This window comes from Silene latifolia, chromosome Y (assembly GCF_048544455.1).
Source record: "Silene latifolia isolate original U9 population chromosome Y, ASM4854445v1, whole genome shotgun sequence".
Taxonomy (NCBI): Eukaryota; Viridiplantae; Streptophyta; class Magnoliopsida; order Caryophyllales; family Caryophyllaceae; genus Silene; species Silene latifolia.
The window spans coordinates 425,730,541-425,756,898 of record NC_133538.1 but is presented as its reverse complement, the minus strand read 5'-3'; the positions used below and the strand labels follow the sequence as shown (position 1 = coordinate 425,756,898).

Here is a 26,358-nt window from a genome sequence, read left to right as displayed (position 1 = left end):
ATCAGTCAAAGAAAAAGGAAACAGAACTTCTTTAATCTTGTCTTGAGTTACCCCCTTTCCTGTCTGTCGTGTACCTATCAAAAATAAACTAACTAAACTAACTATATAACTAGGGAAGTCAGGTCGATCTCCACAGGGAGGCAAGATATCTGTAGAAGTCCGTCTATTTGGTCACAAATGGGGGGGTTGTTTAAATTGGTTTTCTAAACTAGAAGGTTTAAAGGAAAGAGAAATAAAGATAAGAGCAATACAGGCAGGAAAATAGATTTAAACTATCAAATAGAGAAAGGTCATGTCAGGATTTCGGTTCACTACGGTAGTCCAGTGACTCAATTGTAAACAATTTAGACGAATTAATGCGAGACGGATATGGAAAAGTCCTTCCGGACCACTTTCTACCTTAAACTTCCACTAACTTAACTTCCGTCCTCGTCAGGGTAGTCTACTATTCATAGCAGGCCTATTTAGTCCAATCTTCCGATCCAGGATTAATTTTAGCCAGATTAAAGGGATGACTCAGAAGCGTGCACTCAACTAAGTCGGTAAAAATACAGTTAAATTGCTATGGTGACAGAGTCTCACAATTAACTCTCCTAAACTATTTACTACATCGTCACATTTCTACCGTAGATCCCCTAATCCCAACATGAAAAAGATTTAGCTACTCATATCGCTATTAATATTATCAAACCTAACAACAAATGATGAACTAACAATAAACATAATGAAATAATAAATAAAGTGCATAAAAGAGAATTAGGGCAGAAAGTAAATGAAGCAAAACAAGTAATTAAAGCAATCGAAATAGAGATTATTATTAAGAAAGGAGAAGGAGATTACAATCGTACGAATCCGGCATAAAGAACACACAAATCCAAGCGAAATAATCCCGAAAATAAGGTTACAGTGAAGAGAAAAAGTAACGCAGTCTTTGTTGTGAAGAATAGATAAAAGCTAAGTAAAAGAATAGGTACTAATGACCTAGCTAATGCGTGCTTAAATAGGAAAATAACTAAGTTTATCAACTTAAAACAACTCACGGGCTAATTAAAGCCCACGCCAACAGAAACCACTCGATCGAGTAGAATAAATCCACTCGATCGAGCAAAACACCAGAAAACCTACTCGATCGAGTAGAATAGTACTCGATCGAGTAACCTCTCTTTTCAGCACTTCTGGATCGAGTAAATAACTGCTCGATCGATCAACTAAGGCCATAAAAACGACTCGATCGAGTAATAAGACCACTCGATCGAGTCTTCTTCTTTCAAATCAGCCCAATCTCGTCACCGACTGCCTCGTAAACCGTGCCTTCACGCATTCCAATGCAGTATCTCACTCAGGAAAATCCCGTCTCCTCTAAATGCATGCAAAAAGGACGAAAAGTGGTACGATTCCACTACTTTCGCGTTCATTTCTACAAAACGGATAAAACGAACCAAAGTAGCCAATTCGGGGCATAATACTATATAAACAGTACAAAAATGCATGGAAATACGTGCTAAAATAGGCTAAAAAGACTATACAATATGCACGTATCACTGATCTCCGGTGGTTCCTAATGCTCGACCACAGTTTCTTAATGCTCTGATTTTGACCCACCTGGTTTCCTCCATCTTTAATTTAGTTTGCCTGGGCTGAGATTTGTCTTCTCCGATCTGTTACCGTTTCCTTTGCTGCCGGATTCCGTCGTCTTTCAACACCGACTACCTGGTTACTCCATCCTTGCTTGTATGTCGGTCTTTCGAAAGTTGGTATCAATTTCGTTTTATCCTCAGCTTTTTCGCTTCAACGACAAGTTCAATTGGGTTGTTTTTTTCCTATTCCTTTTGCTTTCACGTCTTGTTTGAGCTAAGTTGCCTTATCATTTTTCCGTCTTTCGTTCCTCTTCTGAAATCAATTTCGTTTACTTTGCACTCCAGTTCCATGTACCCTGCGGTTCTTTTGTGCTTGTGTGAAATCACACGTTTTGGGCAGCTAAGAAAAAGAGTTTAATGTCGTTTAATGTCATTTAATGTCTTCTCCAATCATGTCTTCAGTTTCTGGCGTCGAATTTCTTGAGTACTTCGCTTTTGTTTTTGGTAGTGACAAGTTGCTAGGTGTTGATGCTGATTTACAGAGTATTCTTACACAGTTAGATGGTTCCCCTTTTTCAAAAATTCATGCCCTCAAAAAATTTGGAAATAGCCTCTTTCGAGAACATCAGTTTGCTTTGGCAGGGGATTGCTATGATCAGGCCTGCCGTCAGTTGGGTGTGGCCCTTAAGGATAATTCTGACCTCGATTTAAATTCTATCATATCCTTAGCTGTTTCTTTGTGTTTGAATTTAGCTGCTTGTTGCAACAAAATTCAAGCTTTTGACGGAGCACTACTCTTCTGTAATACGGTTTTAACCTTCTTTCCAAATAATGTTAAGGCTCTTTTTCGTAAAGCCGTGGCTCTTAGACATTTGAATCGGCTTTCAGAGGCAAGTGCTACATTAAAGGAAGCACGAGTGGTAGAACCTCATAACAAAGGCATTATTCGCGAGCTGGAAGAAGTTGTGCAGGCTCTCGCAATTAATCACAATGGCAAGCGAGTGTTAGTAGGCACGACGGATGACACTGAGGTTCAAATAGGGAAAATGCGTGTTTCTTCTCTCCTAGATCCTGAACCCGGATTGGTGACGAATATGGATTGTGCTCCAGTTCGCTCCCTTGATGTGCCTATGGATTCCATGGATTCCGAGAGTAGCAGTGTTCCAGGTCTACCTTTCATCCTCCTCAATTAACTCAACGTCTTCTCACTTCATTTTCACCAAGAAACGATCTCATAATACACTTACACTTTCATCTCAAGATTATGAGAAATTATTACATGGCAAAAATTTGGGTTTCTATCAACCAAGGTCCATGTCTTTCATGAGGGTCTGTACCCTCACCTCAAAAACTATCCAGACGGGAACTCCCCATGAAGAAATTTCAGGGACAGCAGAAGTTCCCACATCTTCTCCTACACCGGAGAGCTTTGTTCAAGAGGAGATTAAGTTGGTACACGAGGAGGCTGCCTTCCAGGTTGATAAGAAGGCTCGTCTCACTCCAGGTTGATAAGAAGGCTCGTCTCTTTTGTCCACTTTAACTTCACCGCAGTTAAGGAGCACAGGGAACATTCACATAGTTCGAGAGCAGCTTGTCCTTCTCAGGGGAAAGCTAAAATGGCTCGACTCACTACTTGTTCGAAGAAACGTTCTTCTGACCCTGTTCGTGTTTCACTTTTTCATTGCAGGTACACTCGTTCTACCACCACGATTACGGGGATAAAGAGAAAGGGGATTCAGTCTTTTGTGTTCGATGCTCATTACCACCGCCCTTTTAAGAAATATCGTATTTTACCATCAACTACGTTTATTGTTTCTTCTGTTTTTCAAGTATCTAGTAGTTTTGGGGGCTCTCTTCCCCCTTTATTTGTACCATAATGCACTTTATGTAGCTTTTTCTTAATCTATCTCAGTTTACTATTGTCGAAAAAAAAATATTAGTACACCTTCAATATATCTCACTATATTGTTAAAGAAACTTAGGCAGTAACTAAATTTACACATTTATTAAGCTGATACTACTACAGTTGTCTTTTAAATAAGAGACAACTTCACTATCAAGTTTTAAGTCTCGAACATGAACTCAAATCTAGAAAGGAATATTGTGAAAGTTGATTGTTTGGTGCTAACAAGGCAAAACAAGGTTTACACAAAGCTGAGGCAGATTTTCTTTCTTTAAGCATTACAATCCTTTTCCGAGGTTATTGTTTCCTTTCTGCAACAGGCACAAGAAAGGTTCGTTAAAAGCTACATAGGAATATCAGACAAAGATTTTGAAATTGGACAAAAACGTTAAAAAAAAAAAAGATTCAGATCAAATTATTATTTCGTTTCTGCAACAAGAACAAGAAAGGTTCGTGAAAAGCTACATCAGACTAACAGTTTGAAATAGTTATTTAACAAAAACTTAAAAAAAAAAAAAAAAAAAAAGATTCAGATCAATTGGTTTAACAGGTCATTCAGAAACAAGCAGAATGAAAGATTAATTAGAAACCAATCCGGTAACCATATTACAAATCAGGAGATTGCCCTGTTGTTTCTTCTGAGATAATTTAGCAAAAGTAAACGGCAATTGCATATCATTCCCCTACTAATACTAAATAATCTACGGTCCCTCCAAGCCCAATTAATATGGTAGCAGCTCCAGAGTCCCATGAGGTCTATGACAGCTTCGCCATATGATCCTTGATCTATATATTCAGTAAAGACGTAGAATTCTATTGATTTACGAGATTACATTTCACCTTATCGACTATAGGACCATGACTTACTGAAGAACCCTGTTCCAAGGAGGTTTAACAGGGAAAAGGTTCACATAAATACAATATCTTTTAGCTATACTTTTACTTATAAACCTACTATCTTCTGCCAATAACTCAAATCGAGCCAAATAGACATTCATATAAGTCAATGAGTCAGCCAAGCAACTTTCCAGTACTCATAAAAAATTTGCAGGAAATTTGAACAAAGATTGTGAAACAATAAATGCTGATACAAATGCAGTAATCCGGTTTCCTATGTACATAACATCACAAGACATCAAGCATGTACAAAACCAGGAAGTAGTACTCACCTAGCCAGCAAACCATACATCTATATTGAATTCAATTTTGACTTGTAAACAGAATTCGAAGGACAAACAAGTAGTCCACAAAAAAAAAATGAAAGCAAAACAGATTCTTTTTGCTAGTACTTCACATAGTCTTTCCATGTTTAAATCTCAATCTGTCAATAATCACATATAACTATGATTTCTGTGAAGTGCGATAATTGCAGTCAACTACATGAAAAAGTGCAGCATTATCATTCATCACATCATTACAATCTACCTAATGATACAACAATCACACCACTCATATATTAGCGAATACGCAAATCTGTATTAACAGTTAACTATCAAATGTATAAGCCACAATGCACACAAAACAAATATATCTTATCGATATTGACCAAAAATTCACCAAATTCATACACCCCAGAAAAAGCTTTTGTTCACCATTTAAAATTTCAAACCAACCTCGCAACTTAAACTAACAGTTGCATACAGTGAATTAAGTAAAAGAAAATTCATCTTACACGATAGGAGTATTCTCCTTCTTCCTAAAAATATAAACATCAGTCTCCTCATACGCGTAATCCGGATGCAAGTCCTCTTTTTTAACCTTCTCAATCTCGAAAACCTCCTTAACCATCTCCCAGAACAACACATCTGCTTCAGGACACCTAATTTGATACCCTAACAAAACAACCCCGTCGTCTTTCACCAACCCGAACATTGTCTCCACCAGCGGCTTCACAGTGTCCTCCAAATATACCACGTCGGCCGCCAAAACAAAATTAAACGGCGGAGACAACGCGTTCATCTGCACAAACAAACCCCTTACAAGTTAAATCCACCAAATCATCCAAGGGTACACTGAGAACATGAACACTTGAGTTTAAAAGTCCACGCAAAAATATTTGCAAACCATATGCACAACTAAGTTATGAAATTCCCCTAATTTGTATTCCCACAATTCGAAACACGGAATATTACCTGCAATAAGTCAGCTGTAGTTCTTGTAATGTTCTATTGTAAAATTGACTCACTGTTAATGCTAAATGGCTATAAATAGTGGCAAAACCAGGATTCACAATGCATGAATCGAAATTTTGTTAGAAATACTGGTAACTACTAATGCAATGTAGAATCATTAAAAGCAAGTTTTAAATTGGTAGGACTACCCCCCTACGAAGTATTTTCTTTAGTGTCAAATGAGCTACAATGACAGTCCAATATCTATCGGGGGTGTGTGGGATTCGAACCGGGACCTATTAGATAAACGATCTTACACAAGAATTTTGAGTATTTACACAATAGAATACCTGAGCGGAGTTAGCCCAGTACAAGTGGGCAGACGGCAGTCCACTATAACTCAGTCTTAACCACTAGGGAAGCGAGGCTTACTAAACCCCATAGTAGGTAAATGATCACTAGATAAAATGGGCATAGTCATTATTGAAAGAGTTATGTCCACTGTCGTATACGAATTAACTCACCTAAGTCTATGTAATCGATATGCCTTGCTAGAGGCCAATGTCGGTTTGACACGTAAGGTGGTTTACGTATCTGGTAGTCTTAAGTGGGCCTATTGGTTCACACACAAAAGGTACGAGATTAGTATAATAATACTAATAGGGCTCTAATATGGATCAGGCCCATCTGCGCTACGCAAGGGTTAGTAAGATAGCAATAGTGTATCTCACCTATATAAGAAAGGGTTTGTGTGACAAACCCTAATTCATTCCATTAAGTTTAGTCTAACAAAAACTGTGAGAAAAACACGAGAGAAAAGGGGTTTTCTCTAAGGCTTACTTCATCCCTTCAGTACTAGCATACGAGGCGCAGATTAGTACCTGTGTGGATACCGATAGAGGCATCACAAGTGGGGTGCTAATTATTCGTTTGGGGTTTCGGATTTCTACATCAAATATACTTCTTATTATCGTTATTATTAAGCTGCGCTAAGAGGTATGTGATTCATCTTATTTCCTATGTTAATTTCTATAATACTTGCGATTAGATTCGGGCTCATAGGGTGTACAAAACCCTACAGTGGTATCAGAGCCTATGTCGCGTAGTATTATTCAAATCGACTTAAATCTTGCCTCATAATTGGTTATGGGAGATTCAATTGATATGATGAATATGAATATTAGAAATCTGTTAGAAACATGTTTAGGGTAGTTTGTATATTATGAAATTGAAGTTTATACAAACCCTAATTTTGAATTAGTGTATAATTTGCCCTAAAATCGTTTTCTCAAACCATAAGAGATGCTATTTCATTATTGATGATGATCCCTAATATGATTAAGGCAAGATTCGAATGAAATAAGATGAAGGGAGGCCAAAACCATAAACAAAAAATCGAAAAACGTGGCTTAATCAATTGGTTTCAAAGGTTGAACAAACCAATTAACGTGTTTTATGACATTCGAAATTGTTTCGACTGTTTATTGGCTGGTTTTGATGTCAAACAGACCGGTTCCCTGTAAATTGGACCGTTTTATGCAGGGAACCAGTTTCACCTTTGATAAAACCGATTTAATGAAAGGCGAACCATTCTGTTTAACATTATAGCACGATTAAGCATGTTTAGCTCGGTTTTCGATTGATATGGACCGGTATTAATGTGTTCTTTCCGGTTCCGATTTTGTCACGCCGAGATTGGTTGGGAACCGGTCATATGGTAGTCGTGGATACTTGTGTTTATCAAAAACCCATTGATTTTGTTTGAAAATCATTTGGCGTAGCTTTGGTTTTGGTGGATTTTGTTTAGAACAATGAATTGGTTATGATTGTGAATTGTTCTAACAATTATGAATCATTTTGGGCATTTATTTTTTGCATTTCGAATTAAGAAAGTCGTTTCTTTGGTCGGGATAATGTTGTCATGCCTTTTAAAATATGAAGTTTTGTGTATTTAGATGAATCGTTCATCTAAATTACAATTATAAATTGCACAATGACTTGGTTATGATTGTGAATTGTTTTACAATTATGAATCATTTTGGGCATTTACTTTTGTATCTCGAATTAAGAAAATCGTTTCTTTGGTCGAGATAATGTTGTCATGCCTCTTAAATATCATGTTTTGTGATGAATTGTTCATCTAAATTACAATTATTTGATTATGAATCAAATTTGAGATATGTTTTTTCTCAATTTCCCGGGTCGGGAAATGTTCTTTTGGGTCGGGAAAATGAGAAAGATTCTCAATTAAATAGCAATTATGAATTGTCTCTTGATTATAAATCATAGGTCTTTTAAATTTATTCATTAAGACATGTGATGTATGAATGATTATTGTTTTAGACTTGTATGGCTAAAACTGGTATAACTTTGAGATTATGGCTTAATGTTATAGCTGAAACCAATAGAACTTAAGTCACATGTCAATGTTATAGCTAAAGCTAGTGCAACATTGGACAAATGTAGTTGACCTAGTGCCATGGTTAGGACCCATATTGCATTCTATCCCTCATAAATATTAAGCATTGCCTTTCCATTATTGACCACTACAATAAGTTTGCATCGTTGGTTAAGTGCTTTGTCGATTATGTGAATTGAGTAGATGGGTAACAGTTTGCATCGTTGGTTAAAGTGACTGCCAAAACAGTGCTTTGTCAATTATGTGAATTGAGTTGTTACTCATACGGTACAATTTGGTTCTGTAACACCCAAAGTTATTAAGAGTAAAGTTGTCCCACATCGGGGAATTGAGAAGGTTGTGATATGTTTATAAAAGATTCCACCCACCACTTAGTAACAAGGCCTTGTGCTTTTGGGCTAAAGTGAGGACAAATAATGGGCTCAAAGGTACACATCCCATCTTATTGGGGTTGTGTTACGACGGTGGGAGGTCGGGTTGTTATAAATGGTATCATAGCGGCCCTGCGACCGTGTGGTGAGCCTGTGGTCGGGAGTACTCAGGTCACCCACCGTGGGTGACCTAGCGGGGAAGGATTCTGGGCTTGGCTACGGTCAAGTTTAAGGCACAACGAGGACGTTGTGTTCTTTAAGTGGAGGAGATTGTAACACCCCAAGTTATTGAGAGTAAAGTTGTCTCACATCGGGGAATTGAGGAGGTTCTGATATGTTTATAAGAGATTCCACCCACCACTTAGTAACAAGGCCTTGTGCTTTTGGGCTTAAGTGAGGACAAATAATGGGCCCAAAGATACACATCCCATCTTATTGGGCTTGTGTTACGACGGCGGCGGGTCGGGTTGTTATAGGTTCGCTTAACATGGCTATCAAGTCGGACTTGGGCTTTGAGGTAAGGAGTTGGTGTCATATGATGACTCACCGAGAGTTACATGGAGATGTAATTGACATGGTGATCTCTACCTAGACATTTGTGGTTTGGGCGATGAGCCAAAACTCACTTAAATCACAAAGTGTTTGGGATCTTGGAATATTGTTCATGTATGAGGGTTACATGTTCAATTTATCATCTTAAATTGTTTAAGATCAATTATTAATTATCGTTCCATTTTGCATGTACATTTTGGTTATATTTTGTCTACATTATCACATTCTTATAAAGATGATTTTGAATTGTTCAAATTCATAGATTGGTATCTTGAGAATTGTTCTAAGTACTAGAGAAAAGATTTTTCCTTATGAAGGGAATCTCTTACAAACTAGAACCAATGCTAACATACAGTTTGGGTTGTATGGTTAGAGTCATGAAGATGACTAGATGTACCAAGTATTTCAACCGTCTAAATTAAGGGAAACGTTCCCGTTAAGTGAGAAAGGTAAAGCTAAGATGGTCTGATTAGTACATATGTCATTTGATGACATAATTATACTAATAATCTGGAATGATTGGATACTTCTTGTGCTAGATAAAATTAGCAACTGAAATTGTTTCGGTTATGCCTAAGTTCAAGTGAGTTCATTATGATGTAACTTGACCATTAGCTTTCTCACCAAATAACATGAGATGTTAAAGACGATTGAATGTCGTAACAAGAAAGTCTAATATTAATAATCTTTGAGTTTATTAAGAAGAAGACTTGATATTGACTTAGCCGGTGGTAAAGGTGAGTGAAAGGGCAATCGTTGTCAGACCCAAACCTAAACCTAGGCCAAGTCTGAAAAGGGTACGTAAATAACTTAGAGCATTAATGTAATGATAGCATTGGAAAGGTAACTCCTAGAAGTGTCTAGAAGATCTGCAAATGCAATTGAAGTATGACTTCAAGTGTGTATGTTATGGAGATAAGCATTACTATTGTTCCGCTATTTTGGTATAAGATACCAAATGCAACTGTTACATTATAAATGTAATTGGTCAAGAAGGGTAGAACAATATCTGAAGTGAAATGTTTTAACTATGATATTAACAAATGCTGTTATTTCATATGTAGAAATGGTTTTACTTAAGCTTACCTTATTGCTTCATACTAGAATTGAATAAAGGTTATTCATGTACATGTCATATTAAAGGTTGGTAATTCTAGTTCAAGTTTGGACATGTACTGATTTTATGAAGAACAAATGTTGTTCTAGGACCTTGTCAGAAGATCAGGTACACTGAGGCTAGCCAAGTTGTTATTCTTAGTAATGAACAACTTTATCCATAACATAATGATTATTAGAGTTCAAGTTTTACGGCTCAATTCTTATCCATTTATGGCATTGTCCTTAAATCAGTAAACATGAAAAACATAAGGTATGTCACTTTTGTTTAGATGATGAAGGGACATAAGAGGTCTCCTACTGATTTCAGTGGGAGTATGTCTGGCTTGTTTGATCACACATATACAAATATATGTAGGTTTAATAAGTTATTTTGCAAAGGGAGAATTTCAGTTGAAAGTATAAGATCAACTTGAGAAGTTGATTTAGTGTTGTTTAATCTGAAGGAGACTAGAGAATTTGGGCTTAATGCATGTGATCATCTTAGAGATAAATGAAATCGTTCAAACTATCTTAAACCCTATGTGATTTAGTTCAGTCTATGATGAGTCACACATATCTTATTGATTCTTTTAGAGGCTAATGTTGCACTATAATGTCTGCGTACATAATTAATGAAAGTGTCCATCTAAAGTTGTAGAAAAGACAGCATATCTCATATGCATTGGAAGTGTTCCTAAACTGCCTTTTCTTAACATTTGAAACTTTGAAAATTTTAAGAAAGTGTTTCTTGAAACTTAGTTTTGATTCTGACATATGCTTTTGTTTTAGTCTGTGAGACTTAATAATAAAATTGTTTATTGTGTGCTCGTATGATGAGCAAATACCGATCTAGTTCTAGTGATTGTCACTTGAGAGCCATCTAGGAAATGATTATGTGTGCTTGAGAAGCATTGAGAATCATTTATGAGATGGAAGTTGTAATAAAGTGAACGATTTTTATTTAGACAAAGTTGGTTCTTGATCTTTATCTGCATACATTTTGTTTACATGAATGAAGTTGTAAGTTGAAATGGTTCCAAGCACAATGTCATGACCAATATTATAACTAAAGTAAGTGTCTAATTGCTTGTGAAGCAAGAACAAAGTGTTTGGTTTAAGAATCAAACACACACTTGACTTTGATGATTATGAAGCATTTTGGTGTTTAGTGAATCATTTAACAGTTTATCTTATTGAGGAGGTAAATTGTGTATTTGCAAGATTATAACCGATGCAATAGTTGCATATCCCGTACAAAATCTCTATTGCATCTAGAATATGAAGAGTCATGTATCTTAGTACTACCAAGAGATGTTTGCCTTAGTGGGCCGAAGTTATTTTCGATGATTGATATATATGTATGACATATCACATTTATTTAATATAAGTGCATTTTATTCAATATTGAATGGATTATTTGTCCCTAAATAACATACATTGATGAAATGGATCACCAAGTGCGTGACTTGGGTGTGGAACTCCATTTGGATGATGTTATTATGTCTCTAGTAAGAATATTATGTTGGAACATTTGAATACTCATAAATGACTAGTATGTATGCTGGTTGATGGCTATGTTCCATAAGTCATAGGTATGGGGATACTAAGCCAGGTGCATGGATGTGTGTTGGAGAATACACATTAGACAGACCCGCCTAAAAGGACTTTACTAAGGATTCGCTTAGTGTCAGTAAAGCTCTTTGCAAGCTGTTGACTTGTTTTGGTCTTTAGACCTGAGTCTTTGACTATTCTGTACATGTGAAGTGTATACTTTGATATCATTCCTAGTCTGCTCGAAAAGGGGATCATGGCTGATTATTGGGTGTGCATGGAGCTTGTGGTGGGATGTGGTTAGACAAAAGGGGATTTGCTCCTCCCTTATGAAGGGAGTTTATTGTTTTTTTGCCTCTCCAAGAGAGTGACTTATGTAAATGCGTGGCCGCGATGCGCACAAGTCAACTCAAGTCAACTCAACAGAGATTCGAGAAAAACGATTGGGATATATGAGGTTGACACTTTTCCTACTTCATTCTCAATTGGAGCCAGTAGTAGCAAAAAGACTTATAATGGTTATGTCCATTGTCCTATACGAATTAACTCACTTAAGTCTATGTAATCGATATGCCTTGTTAGAGGCCAATGTCGGTTTAACACGTAAGGTGGTTTACGTATCTGGTAGTCTTATGTGAGCCTATTGGGTCACACACAAAAGGTACGAGATTAGTATAATTATAAGTCGGACTTATATTTAATACTAATAGGGCTCTAATATGGATCAGGCCCATCTCCGCTACGCTAGGGTTAGTAAAATAGTAATAGTGTATCTCGCCTATATAAGAAAGGATTTGTGTGACAGACCCTAATTCATTCCATTCAGTTTAGTCTAACAAAAACTGTGAGAAAAACACAAGAGGGAAAAGGGGTTTCTCCAAGGCTTATTTCATCCCTTCAGTGCTAGCATACGAGGGGCAAATTAGTACCTTGTGTGGATAACGGTATAGGCATCACAGGTGGGTGCTTATTATTCGTTTGGGGTTTCGGATTTCTACATCAAATATACTCCTTATTATCGTTATTATTCCGCTGCGCTGAGAGGTATGTGATTCATCTTATTTTCTATGTTAATTTGTATAATACTTGCGATTAGATCTGGGCTCATAGGGTGTTCAAAACCCTGCAATTATTAATATATAAACAGGGAAATTTGTTTTAAGAACAGAAGCATTTGCTCAATACCTGTGTGGAATTAGCCCAATACATCTGGGCAGTCTTCAATGACTTATTCAAAACCTGCTTGTTTTTCTTCAAGTTATGCTTAAGCGCAGGCATAACAGGAGCAATATCAGTCAAAACGACGTCGTTGAGACCAAGGAGGTAAATTCCCATACCGACAGCGCCGCAACCGGCGCCAAGTTCGATACCGCGCTTGTTGCGGAAATCGAGGACGGAAGAGTACTGATTGTCGTTAGGGTTTGAGGGAGGAGACCAACGGTCGAGGAATTTGGTGAGGACGAGGGAACATGGCCAGACGGAGGTGCCGACGTGCATTGAGGCATTGTCTTGTTGGAGAGTTAGTTTTGAGTTTCCGACAGTGAGTTCGATTACTGGTGACTTGCTGAATTTCATTGAGGGAGTTTGGGGAGGTCGGAATGGTAATGAGAATTTGGATGAAAGGGTGATTCGATTATGTGAACTACGAGTAGACTCAACTAACGGATTTTTTGGTTTTATTCGAGGGATTGAATCGGCATGGCCTAGATCTGCTAAGAGCACCCACAATAGAGAGGATTCAACTAACGGATTTTTCGGTTTTATTCGAGGGGTTGAATCGGCATGCCTAGATCTGTTAAGAGCACCCACAATAGAGAGGATTGAGCATCCTTTTAAGAGCATCCACATCCAAGAGGATGATTTTATCCTCTTATATTTTCTCTTTCCTTCTCTAATTTGGACACTTCACTTTCACCCATACTCCACTATTTCCATCCTCTTCTTTTTACTCATCTTAAAAAATCTCCACATTAAAGAGGATCAACTTATCCTCCTCTCCCATTTTTTTTATAAGCAAAAATTAAAAAAGAAATGAATTACATGCCACATGCTAGATAATGAATGATAAGTGGGCACAAGGGCCAATGTTACATATCCTCTAAAAATAGAGGAAGTGTTCCTCTTCCTCCTTCTAAGAGGACATGTAACATTGGTTCCACATTGAAGAGGACATCCTCTTAGATGAGAGAGAGTCCTAAGAGGATGGTCCATCCTCTTCAATGTGGATGCTCTAACCCTCTCTCTCCTCTAAGAGGACATTCTTTCTATTGTGGGAACTATGTTAGTTGTCCTCTTGTATAGAGGAAGAAGGGTGCTTCCTCTACTTTTAGAGGAAAGTAGAGGAGAGGAGACATAGGCCCTTGTGCCCACAAGCTAATGTTTATTTGTCATATGGATAATATTTTAATTTATAATTTTTATTTATTTATTATGAAAAAAAATTACTCAATATACTTTTAATTGTTATTGTACATTCATATTTGTTCGAACATCTATGGACTATGTTTCGAGGCTCAAACATTGTTAGGGAATATTACGGTAATATTATCGTAACCAGAATAATATCAGTATTAGAATAATTATATTACATTGTGATATTAGTTGATACGATTTAGATCTCGTAAGTATTATAAATGTCGAGTCAATGTAATCATTCGAATCACGAACAATTATCAATAATATCACAATCACTTTACGAATTCCTCCTTTCTCCGATTCTATTATGGTATCAGAGCCTCGCGCTCTTGAGGCCTAAAACACGAATTTCCGCCACCTGCCGGTGGACCTATGATATGCGACGTCCACCGGCGGGATTTCCCTTTTCAACGATTAATTATTAAAAAAAAAAAAAAAAAAAAAAAAAAACATCATCGTGAGTTTGTTTTTTTTTAACAAGGAGTTTCATTAAATTGGTGGTGCTCATGAAGATGAAATGGTGGGTCATGTGGTACGTGCCGCATGATTAACAAAGTTGTGATATTAGTTTGATACCTACATCAATGGTGTTTTTTTGATTTATTTGTTTAGAGATCGAAAAGAAAATGGCGTCTTCAAAGATCGAATATGACGGATTTTTTCCCGTCCAATTATTTTTGTGAAGTTCGAAAAATTGTGACGTTCTTGACGACGAAATTTTAACGAGTTCAAAAAGATCGACGTTCTCGTTTCTTTTGAATTTTGACGGGTCCAAAAAGCTACGACGTTCCCGTCCGACAATTTACAGGTTCGAAAAGGATGACGTTCCTGTAAATTCCAAGATCGAAAATTGAAGATCGTCGGATTTTTCTTCTTTCCTAATCTGGCAAACCCATGGAAATTTTGACAAATTACCATGGGTTTGAGGGGGGATCACTAGTAGAAAAACCCCCTACGGTGGCGGTTATAAATGACCGTCGTTATAGCTCTCCAATAGTGGCGGTTCTTATACAAAACCGCCATTATAGACTTATATAATACGACGGTTATTAGACAAGAACCGCCACTGTAACTCATCTATAGTGGCGGTTATTGTAAGAAAACCGTCACCATAGGTATTTCAATGAACACTTTAATTATCTATAGTGACGGTTTTTAACTTAAGAACCGCCACCATTGATAATCTATAGTGGCGGTTTTACTTAAGAACCGTCACTATAGCTCGTGGCGTTTCTAACTTAGAACCGCCGCCATAGATAGGTATTTTTTTTAAAAAAAAATTGCTACCTAAATTTCTGTACCAACTTCCCATAAATTTGACATCCAATATCGAAATGAACAAACAATACATAAACAAGAATGCAACCAACTACCCAAAAACTTTCATATCATCCTGCAGAACAACAATGTCTATGTTCAAAAATTTTACATCTAAGTGTATAAATAATCACATACACATCTTATTTAATAAACTAATCAACATTACATATACATTTGGTAGCCTACACCCCTTTAACATTCTTTATTATCTCGTCAATTGATACTCTTACTCTTAAATCTGCAATGATACGGTAAACAAAACCAATAGTAAGAAAATCAAACTAAGCATTATTAAAAAATCAACGTCTAGCGTTACTAAAAATCAAACAATGAAAAAAAGGGTACCTATATAAATAAATATATATAAAGAAAAAACAATATAAAAAGCTCAAAAGTTTGAATTATAGCACAACATACCACATATATTTCATGTCAGAGGAAAATGAAAAATGAATTCCTAGTCTGCAGCTTGGTTTCTAGCTTTCACTAGAACAACAATGAGCTCCACAATCTTGAAAAAAAAAATGGACAAATTTGAACAATTAAATGAACAATGCTCAGGTAGAATTATATATTAAAATGGAAGGAAAAAGAGAGATTCAAATTCAGCCAGAACAAAAACTCCGGTCAAAATATGCAAGAATAAATCTTTCACCATTAGCCATGGACCGTGTTACTCCGACACTTTCACAGTTCAAAGCAACTTAGTTAGAAAAAGTTCTGAAGGTCCAGGAAGTATCAACCAAATCAATGGGGCTGCGGCCGAATTGAGGCCACAAATAAACTTTGATATAAGTCTAAAACCAAGACTTAGTGACATGCTGACGGAAATAAATTTATATGAAGCTACATGGTTAACCATGACTAGATAACAGAGTAATGTTAAAAAGATTATTTCAGACACTAACCAAGTCTAGGTAGCATAGCATTAACAGTCTCCGGATTTACTACGATCGTAGCCTCGTACATATGCTGACCTCGTAGAGAATGTATTAACAAAGAGGAAGATGACCATCTGGGATCCAACAAAGATATACATACAAACAACGAATGTACTAGACCAGACTTGGTAGAGGAATCTTCAAGTGCATGGGAGAAAATCCTTGACACAAAACTGCTTCTAGCAAACAATCAACCATTAGTTATGAATTCATACTATCAAATCATAATGAAGGAAACATAACTAAAAAACAGAGATAATAAACCCAAGATTGCATTCGCCTGGACTTCCGAAGAGCGACTTCCGAAGAGCACTGAGCAACAACAGATAATTAATATGTTCTTTTCACATATAGACTGACATAACACAAGCTCACCGGTGACATCAAACAATAACATTAATGTGGTCAATCAACAAAAAGGATTCATTAAGTTATAACAGTAAAAAAGTGGTATGAATTTTGAAAATTCAGCACAATGACAGAAAAAAATAGAGAAAAGAATTCCCTATTATTTTGTCAGCTACTTGTCCATTCCGAACATATTTTAATCTACCCTAGAATATTTTCTCAGTTCTCATCCATTCATTCTAAAAACAAAATTAGCAGAACGGACATACCAAACTCGCCTTATCCAAACTGGCTCACTGTATGAAGCATTAAAATAACTACCTAATATTGTGAGCAATGTGATAGAAATACAAGCCCAGGAAAGCTCATAAATACTTACAGACGGTTACTCAGTAAGGATACATACCATATTCCACATTCCCCAATACTGATGCAAAGTTATCAATGTAGCAAGCACATGAAACAAAATAGAGTTCACAAAAAAACATTAGTAACTCATGGTGGGACTGTACAGCCCAGATTAAAAGAGCTGAAAACATTATAACATCATTTCAATAAATCAGATGGATAAGCTAATGAGTAATGACTTCTTACTTGCTAGTTTTGTCTCACTTAGCGATGTGGTATATAGATTGATACTTAGGTTCGTCTACGCGGTGCTGTGCTATTGAAATTATGTTCACTAAGACCTTAAAAAATCACGAACTGTATCTAAATAGAATTCAGGAGATTATCAGAGCTCGTACAATTCAGAAAAAGAAAAAAAAAAGGACTTGCCACAGTTGAACAAAATTGCTCACCTACTTTCCAGGTGACAACATGAAAGGTTAGAACTCAGCTCATTGTTCCACCTTGCCCAAATGAGTTTTCAGATACTTGCTCATTGAAAAAAGACGGTTATGCGAAAGAAATTGAGATGCGTAGTGTAAGAAATTCAGATCTATTTCTAACTCACTCATAGTGTCAATCTTAAACAAGGGGAAAGACCAAAATTTAATAATCGAGCACATAATAAAGGAAACCCCAATTTATAATTCGAAAAATCAATGAATTATACACAAGTGAGTGGAACATTGACAACATTGAAAGTGAAAGTTGACGAAAAAACCGTATCTGATCCATTCTACTCCTTAGTGATGTTAATTAATGTGGAATAATAGGAGAAAGAAATTCAATCAATAGCCTCTGGAAAGGGAGGCATGAGAGAAGTTTACTTGCTTAGCCTATCAGACAGAGGCCAATGCTTATATGCATTCTGGAATAAAAGTACAGTTCTAAATTCTTATTTAAATTGTGGAATAAATAGATTAATACACCTGCTACTAAGATGCCCTTAGCTTCATTCACTCGCTAACAAACCTTTAGCTTCACAACCTATGCTCGCTCCATCTTGAGGTTCATTTTGGCTTGAGGTTCAGGTTCATTCTGGAATAAAAGGACTCCTAATTGATGTTATTACAGGAGAGAAATTAGTTAGCTTGCCTAAAAGGAGATAAATGAACTTGCTTAGCCTATCCAAACCAGAGGCATACTTAGATGCATTCTGTTCATTAAGTAAAAAGGTTAATTGTTAAATAAGATAGGGCCATAGGGGATTTCAATACTAGCCATATCAATCAGTCAGCCAGTAACCCATTCATCGAACCAATCTAGTCTAGTCACCCAGCGATCCACCTCTGAAACATGAATCCAGAAAATGTCCAATCTCATTTGTTAATTATGAATTGATAAGAACCGATGAAAGAAGGAGAAAGGAATGATAACACTTGTAAATAATAAAATCCAATTGATAAATCCAAAACATTAACGACATACTACACAATACGGATAAGAGACAACACCTGCAAATTACAAAATTCAATCGAAAAACAACTAAAAAGATGATAACAGGACGTATGTCGAGCAACTCTACCACCAAATTCACATCGTCTAAACAATAAGATTAAAAATAAAATTAATTGGAGTTTCGAGTATAGGGATGATGAATTAGGGTTTGAATTAGATTAAAAAGAGATTATTAATTTAGGGTTTTGAATTATACCAGCGGTGTGTTTGGGAGCAGTGGTAGCCATGGTCGGAGCGTTGAATGGAAGCAGCAATGATGGGGATGATGAGATCAGAGTGCACGGCGTAAGGCAAAATCAATTAAACCAAAAACCATAAAATCGATGAAATAAAGTCTGTGACTAACCTCGTGAAAAGGAGTTGACGGGAGCTTGAGTAGTGGGATTTCACGGTTGTCGACGGCGGCTAGAGTGATGGGATTTAATGGTGATAATGATGATTGAGGGTTTCGCGCGCGGTCTGTGGGAAAGTTGAAGACGATATATGGAAATAATGATCAGTTAGGGTGAATTCCAAAGGGTTTAGTCGTTTTTTTACTGTAAATTAAAGTCGATTGTTGTTAAAACCGCTACAAAAACATAGGATGGCGGTTTTTTTATTAAAAAGTATTGTCAATTATTATTACCTTTAGCGTCGTTATTAACGGCGGTTGTTAATACAACCGCCACAGTTGACTTATAGTGGCGTTTTCTATATGAAACCGCCATAAATAGATTCTACTATTACGTCGGTTCTTATTTTAGACCGCCACAATAGACCTTCTACAACATGAAAATTTCGCTCCTGCCAATTGTTTGGGCTTTTTACGTCATTTCTATTAGAACCGCCACAATAAAGGCGTCACGATAGGGGGTTTTTCTACTAGTGGATGTTAGGGAATATTACGGTAATATTATCGTAACCAGAATAATATCAGTATTAGAATAATTATATTACATTGCGATATTAGTTGATACGATTTAGATCTCGTAAGTATTATAAATGTCGAGCCAATGTAATCATTCGAATCACGAACAATTATCAATAATATCACAATCGCTTTACGAATTCCTCCTTTCTCCGATTCTATTACAAGTTGATCGAATTGAATAATAATCATATATTTCACTCCATCTCAATCTTGTAATAAACATAAATTAAAAATATGCATCACAATTTAATGTTAAATTTCATGTATTTTGTTTTATGAATTTTATATCTTACTTTGTATTATAAATTTGATGTATTTTGTTTTATGAATAATATATGTTATTTAATTTAGCAACATAAACTTTTTTTAAAGTTAGTTTTATTAATTTTTAAATTATTAAAACAATATAAAGTAGCCCATAATATTAAATATAAATAAAAAAAATATAATAATAAGAAAAGTAATATAAGAGGATCCTCTCTATTGTGGAGGAAAAAAGATGTAGTAAAAATGAAGAGGATGTAGATAGTGGGAAATGAGGTGGATGAAAGAGGAAATGATGTGTCAAAAAAATAGAAAGAAAGAGAAAAAAATAAGAGGATGAAACCATCCTCTCTATTGTGGGTGCTCTAACAGTACTTCATTTGCTTTGGCGTTGGGTTAAATAAGTTTGATTTTAATTGGGTTGATGTTATAGAATAAGAGAGGAAGAAATTGTAGAGAGAGAATAGAAGGAGAAGATTCGATAGAGATAGTTTTATCACAAATTCTCATTTGTGATATGCATTATCCATTACAAGGAAGAGATGGAGTGAATACATACTATATTATGTTAATATGGATACAAGTAGGTCATTTTATGTGTTTGTTTATTATTTATAGGATTTGTAGGAAGTACAATTCTAATGTGTATGGACAAAAGTATTAAATGCTATTTTGCATTAGAAACAACACCAAATCATCAATTTTTTTCAGCTGGTCAATCTCATCACTTTATTTTGACGTGAGTTCATATATGTTACCATTTTAAGACTCTTTAACATGGTTACATTTCCAATTAAGCTGGTAACATTATAACACATACTCATATGCGACCATGTTTATGCAATTTTGTTATCATTATAAGAAGAAGAGTGAGGAAGTGACCTTACTTAGCACGCATGTGTTTGCATGGGGAAATACCCTTTTTTTCTATTTATTTATTGTGTATTATCAAATCAGTTTTTGATATATTAATACACAAAATGGCCCACTTGTATCCATATTAACATAATATGGTATGTATCCGCTCCGTCTCTCCCTTGTGACGGATAGTGCATGTCACAAGGGAGAATGGAGGTATTTATAGAGTACATATCATGTGAGAAACCTAATTACATAATGTACATAATGGACCATAAAACCCAATGGACATTCATATAATACATTTCATAACACCCCCCCCCCCCCCCTTCCTTGGATGTACATTACTGAAAAACATGCCTCATTAAAACTTTACTAGAAAACCCTATGGGAAAAACACTAATAAGGAAAAAGAGTACATTATTCCTCTAACACGCAAATAAATAAGATGCCTCGTTTAAACCTTTCTATGGAAAACCCAGTGGGACAAAACCATAGATAAGGAAAAAGAGTACAACGCGTGCACACTCCCTCCTGATGGTTACATCACTTGTAAAACGTCAATGCAACTCATGATGTGACAAAATTTCCCGATTTTGGAAATAGCTATAATACTCTGTATTTAATAATTATATAATAATAATATTCTATCGTATTTAGCGAGTTGGGCTTGAGACGGAATAGTAATAATAATAATAATAATAATAATAATAATAATAATAATAATAATAATAATAATAATAATAATAATGATATACTCTCTCTCTCTCTCTCTCTCTCTCTCTCTCTCTATATATATATATATATATATATATATATATATATATATATATATATATATATATATATATATATATATATAGAGGTAAGATCTAATGAGTTCCTTACCTCACTTAAGTCCTTAAGTCCTTATAAGGACCCTTAGATGGACAACATCTATGGTGGAGATTTTTTACAAAATGTAGGCCAAAAAAAAAGGGAAAAGCATGGCTATGAGAGAGGACAACAATTCCTGCGAATTGTTCTTACCAATGAATATTTCCTGCGGACAAAAACATATATCCTTTGTACTATGTTTCCACTTTCCACATTCTTCCTTCCTGAACACACTTAATTTCAACCTTTTTCTTTGTTTCTTCTCTCTAAAACTGGGTTCTTTCATCTCCAAACGAAGATAAAGTTCTCTCTAAATCCTCCAAATCAGCGTAAACATGCAAATAATAGATGGCATCAATGGTATTTCTTCATTTTATTAATTGTTTTCAGTCACATTTTCATATTTTTCAGTTGAATAGGAAGGATGAAGGTAAACATTACGATTTTGCATATTTGCATGTCATCGAATTTGTTCATTCTTGTTTTGATTATTTGTTCTTTGGGTTTGAAATGAACATTGTTAGAATTAAATCTTCTGCTGGGTTTTCATTAATTTGCATGAACGCATTTCGACAACATTTACATGAACATTTTAGTTGTAGTTTTACATTTACACTTTTTATTGTTATATTTTTTATGTGAGTTAGCATTCCGACAACATTTACACTTTTGTTAACATTTACACTTTTAAAGCCTCACATTTACATCGTATTCTTTGCTCACGTTTACACTTTTCTGTACTTTTAAATTTACACTTTTTTATTGTTATAGTCACCTTTGCATTTTAATTGTTATATTTTTTATGTGAGTTAGCATTCTGACAACATTTACACTTTTATTGACATTTACACTTTTAAAGCCTCACATTTACACTGCATTACTGCTCACGTTTACACTTTTCCTGTACTTTTAAATTTACACTTTTTTATTGTTATAGTCACCTTTGCATTTTAATTGTTATATTTTTTTTGTGAGTTAGCATTCTGACAACATTTACACTTTTATTGACATTTACACTTTTAAAGCCTCACATTTACACTGCATTACTGCTCACGTTTACACTTTTCCTGTACTGTACACAGGTACACTTTACATCATACGACATTTTCACGTGAATCCCCTATAACTTAACATTTACACTTCTAATTACTTAGCATTTACACTTTACAATTCATAACATTTACACTTTCGATCATGACTTAACATTTACACTTTACAATTCAATACATTTGCATTTTTATTGTTATATTTTTGTTGACATTTCCACTTTTGTTGACATTTACACTTTTAAAGCATAACATTTACACTGCATTGCTGATCACGTTTACACTTTTGGTGTACTTTTACACTTTTGTTGACATTTACACTTTCAGACAATCACATTTATACTTCGTTTCTGCTACACATTTCGATGTTTACTCTTTTTGCTATAGTTTTAATTTGTGTTAGCATTCTGAAAACATTTAAAGAATCACATTTACACTGCATTTGGTGTACTTTACACTTATAAAGAATCACATTTACACTGCATTTCTGCTGACATTTACACTTTTGCTGACATTTACACATGACATTACAGCACATTTACACTTTGTTTCTACTGACATTTACACTTACACTTTTGGATGTTTACTTTTACTATAGTTTTGACATTTACACTTTTGATGACATTTACACTTTCAGAACAGCACATTTTCACTTTGTTTCTACTGACATTTACACTTACACTTTTGGATGTTTATTTTTACTATAGTTCTGACAATTACACTTTTGACGACATTTACACTTTTATAACAGAAAATTTACACTTCATATCTGAGGACATTTACATTTACACTTACACTCTGTGCACATTTGCAGACTTGGTAAAACAGAATGGGGTTCAACCTGACAGGCAAGAGCTGTGTAAGGAGGTGGAGAAGAGGTTTACACCGTACATCGGCCAGGAGTTTGGGGGTGTTGATGATGCAGTGACTTTTTATAAGATATACGCCATTGCTTGTGGGTTTGATGTACGTAGGTACACAACAAAAAAATGGCGTGGCGGTGAGATCAAGTCAAAGCTCGTTGTCTGCAATCGAGAAGGTTTCGCTCACAAGAAGCCCAGAAAAGATCAGGATGGCGGACTGGATGGGAAGAATTCACAGAGGATATTCAGGGTCACTAGAGTGGGGTGTAAAGCGAGGATACGACTATATATGAAGAATGGTGTTTTAGTAATTGACCGGTTCCACGAGGGTCACAATCACGAGCTTATCTCACTTCAGGACAGACAGTTCCAGAAATTGTCGCGTAACATAACAGATTATCACAAGATGATAATCGTGTCAAACTCAAGGGTTTGTAATACATAAACAGTCTCTATACTAAATAAATAATTTCATTCATGTTATATTTATATGACGTATCTGTTAATGATTAATTGGCAGCTGAAGATAGGAGCAACAAAAACATACAGAATCTGCAAAGAACAAGTGAATGGATACGAAAACATTGGAGCAAGCTTAAATGATTTTAAGAACTTCCATAGGGATGTTAAATGTTTCATTCACGAACGGGATGGTCAGTTGTTTGTTGACCATTTCAAGGAAATGACTGAAACAAGAATAGGTTTCTACTTTGACTATGACCTTGACGATGATGGCGGCCCTACGTAGGCCATATGGGCGGACGGTACCGCCCGAGATAATTACAAATTTTTTGGTGATGCGGTGTCATTCGACCCAACTTACTCCACCAATAAGTATTCTATGGTATTCACACCATTCACAGTGTTGACCACCATAAACGATCCGTGACGTTACGTGGGGCTCTAATTGCAAGGGAAGATTATGAGTCGTTTAATTGGGTTTTCATTTAGGTTTTTAATAGCAATGGGAGGTAAGGAACCCGAGTACATAATTACAGATCAGGACCCAGGTATTATCAAATCTGTCCCTCTTGTTTTCAAGACAGCGCGCCATCGGTTCTGTATGTGGCATATAATGAACAAAATGCCAAATAAGTTTGGCGATCGAAGCGACTATAATGACTTCATCTCAGTAAAATTGATAACATTATATGGGACGATGAGCTTGAGGCAGCAGAATTTGATGGTCTCTGGGAGCAAATAGTTCAAGATCATGGTGTTGGCGTAAATGATTGGTTTGCAGATACATATGCTATAAGGGGACAGTGGGTGATGGCGCATTGCAGAGACTTGAGGATGGCGTCGATTATGAGGACAACTCAAAGATCAGAGAGCGAAAATAGCTTTTTCAAGAGGTTTGAGCACAAGTCAGGAACATTGGTTGAGTTTTGGATGCGCTTTGAGAGCGCTATGGACCAACAAAGACATACACAAAAGCAGCTTGACAACATGGATAAGCACTCGTCCGCAACGGCGTCAACACATCTGGCATTAGAGATTCATGCTGCAAAGGTGTACACATATTCAGCTTTCAACACATTAAAACAAGAAGCCTTCTTCTCAATTGATACATGTAGAACATGAGGTTTCACTGAGAGAGGCGAAATAGAGATAACTATTGTCAAATATTCAACCAGAAAGAAGAATTTTGAAGTTGTGTACAAAGATGGGTAGTTTACACTTCCTATGACATTTACACTTTCTGTTTTTACCTCTTTTAAATTCCTATAACTTAACATTTACACTTCTAATAACTTAACATTTACACTTCCCATTAGTTTACATTTACACTTCCTATTAGTTTGCATATACACTTCTATTAACTTAACATTTACACTTTACAATTGATGACATTTACACTTTACATCATATAACATTTACACATGTAAATCCCCTATAACTTAACATTTACACTTCTAATACCTTAACATTTACACTTCCTATTAGATTACATTTACACTTCTATTAACTTAACATTGACACTTTACAATTGATGACATTTACACTTTACATCATATGACATTTACACATGTAAATCCCCTATAACTTAACATTTACACTTCTAATACCTTAACATTTACACTTCCTATTAGATTACATTTACACTTCTAATTACTTAGCATTTACACTTTACAATTCATGACATTTACACTTTAGTTCATTACATTTACACTTCTAATACCTTAACATTTACACTTCCTATTAGATTACATTTACACTTCTAATTACTTAGCATTTACACTTTACAAGTCATGACATTTACACTTTAGATCATTACATTTACACTTCTAATGACTTCACATTTACACTTTACAATTCAATACATTTACACTTTACATAAGTCACACTATTTTTAACGTTCACACTTACATGATAGCTTTAACTGATGACACAGGTACACGTAAAGCAAGCTGCAGTTGTACGATGTTTGAAAGAACCGGAATCCTATGCCGCCATATAATATGGATTTTTTCAGCAAGTGGGATAAAGACTATACCAGAAGATTATGTTCTGAATAGATGGATGAAAGAGTATCTCCGATTAAGGATTTTCACATCTAATGGTGAAGGAACAGAAAACATGCAAGTCATCGATGAAAAACAAATTGCAATGTCAATAATGTGGTCGAGAAGTTCATGAAGTCGTAGGGCTCCTTCGAGACAAAGGAATAGCTGATGTTGACATGCTTTTCCATCTGTAATTAGATCATTTAGACAGTCCCTCTCACCACTAGAGGAAGTGTTGAATAAAAATCAACAAATGGAGAAATTTCTGAATTGTACGGCATGTGAGGTAGTCACGATATTGCCACCAAAGAATTCGAAAAACAAGGGGACCGGAAAAATATTCTTTGTCGAGACAAAACAAAAGCAATGGTGTTGGCTAGGAAACCCAAACGTAAGTGTAAGAATTGCAAGAGAATGGCAAATCACGACAAGAGAAAGCGCCTAACCCTTCTCAAAGACACACGCCGTTGTGCGAAGGGTCGTCGAACCGAGAAGAGGATGAAGGAGAGGAGGAGGAAGAGCTGGAGTCGGGAGAAGAATATACGTCGATCGGTGACAAGTGTTGCTTTATATATTTTGAGTG

The 26,358-nt window shown here is 35.7% G+C and overlaps 2 protein-coding genes across 2 annotated transcripts; one reads left to right on the top strand and one right to left on the bottom strand.

Moving 5' to 3' along the window:
• Positions 1–3,107: 3,107 nt before the first annotated feature.
• On the bottom strand, positions 3,108–13,166 carry LOC141626640 (uncharacterized). The gene is made up of 3 exons (XM_074440338.1): positions 12,768–13,166; positions 5,153–5,439; positions 3,108–3,791 (listed from the first exon to the last, which is right to left on the bottom strand). The coding sequence occupies exons 1-3, from the start codon at positions 13,155–13,157 to the stop codon at positions 3,752–3,754; spliced, it is 717 nt and encodes a 238-aa protein (XP_074296439.1). The 5' UTR covers positions 13,158–13,166; the 3' UTR covers positions 3,108–3,751.
• A 9,857-nt stretch (positions 13,167–23,023) lies between these two features.
• On the top strand, positions 23,024–24,016 carry LOC141632495 (protein FAR1-RELATED SEQUENCE 5-like). The gene is made up of 2 exons (XM_074445042.1): positions 23,024–23,698; positions 23,789–24,016. Exons 1-2 carry the CDS (start codon positions 23,024–23,026, stop codon positions 24,014–24,016), a joined length of 903 nt encoding a protein of 300 aa, XP_074301143.1.
• Positions 24,017–26,358: the final 2,342 nt, after the last annotated feature.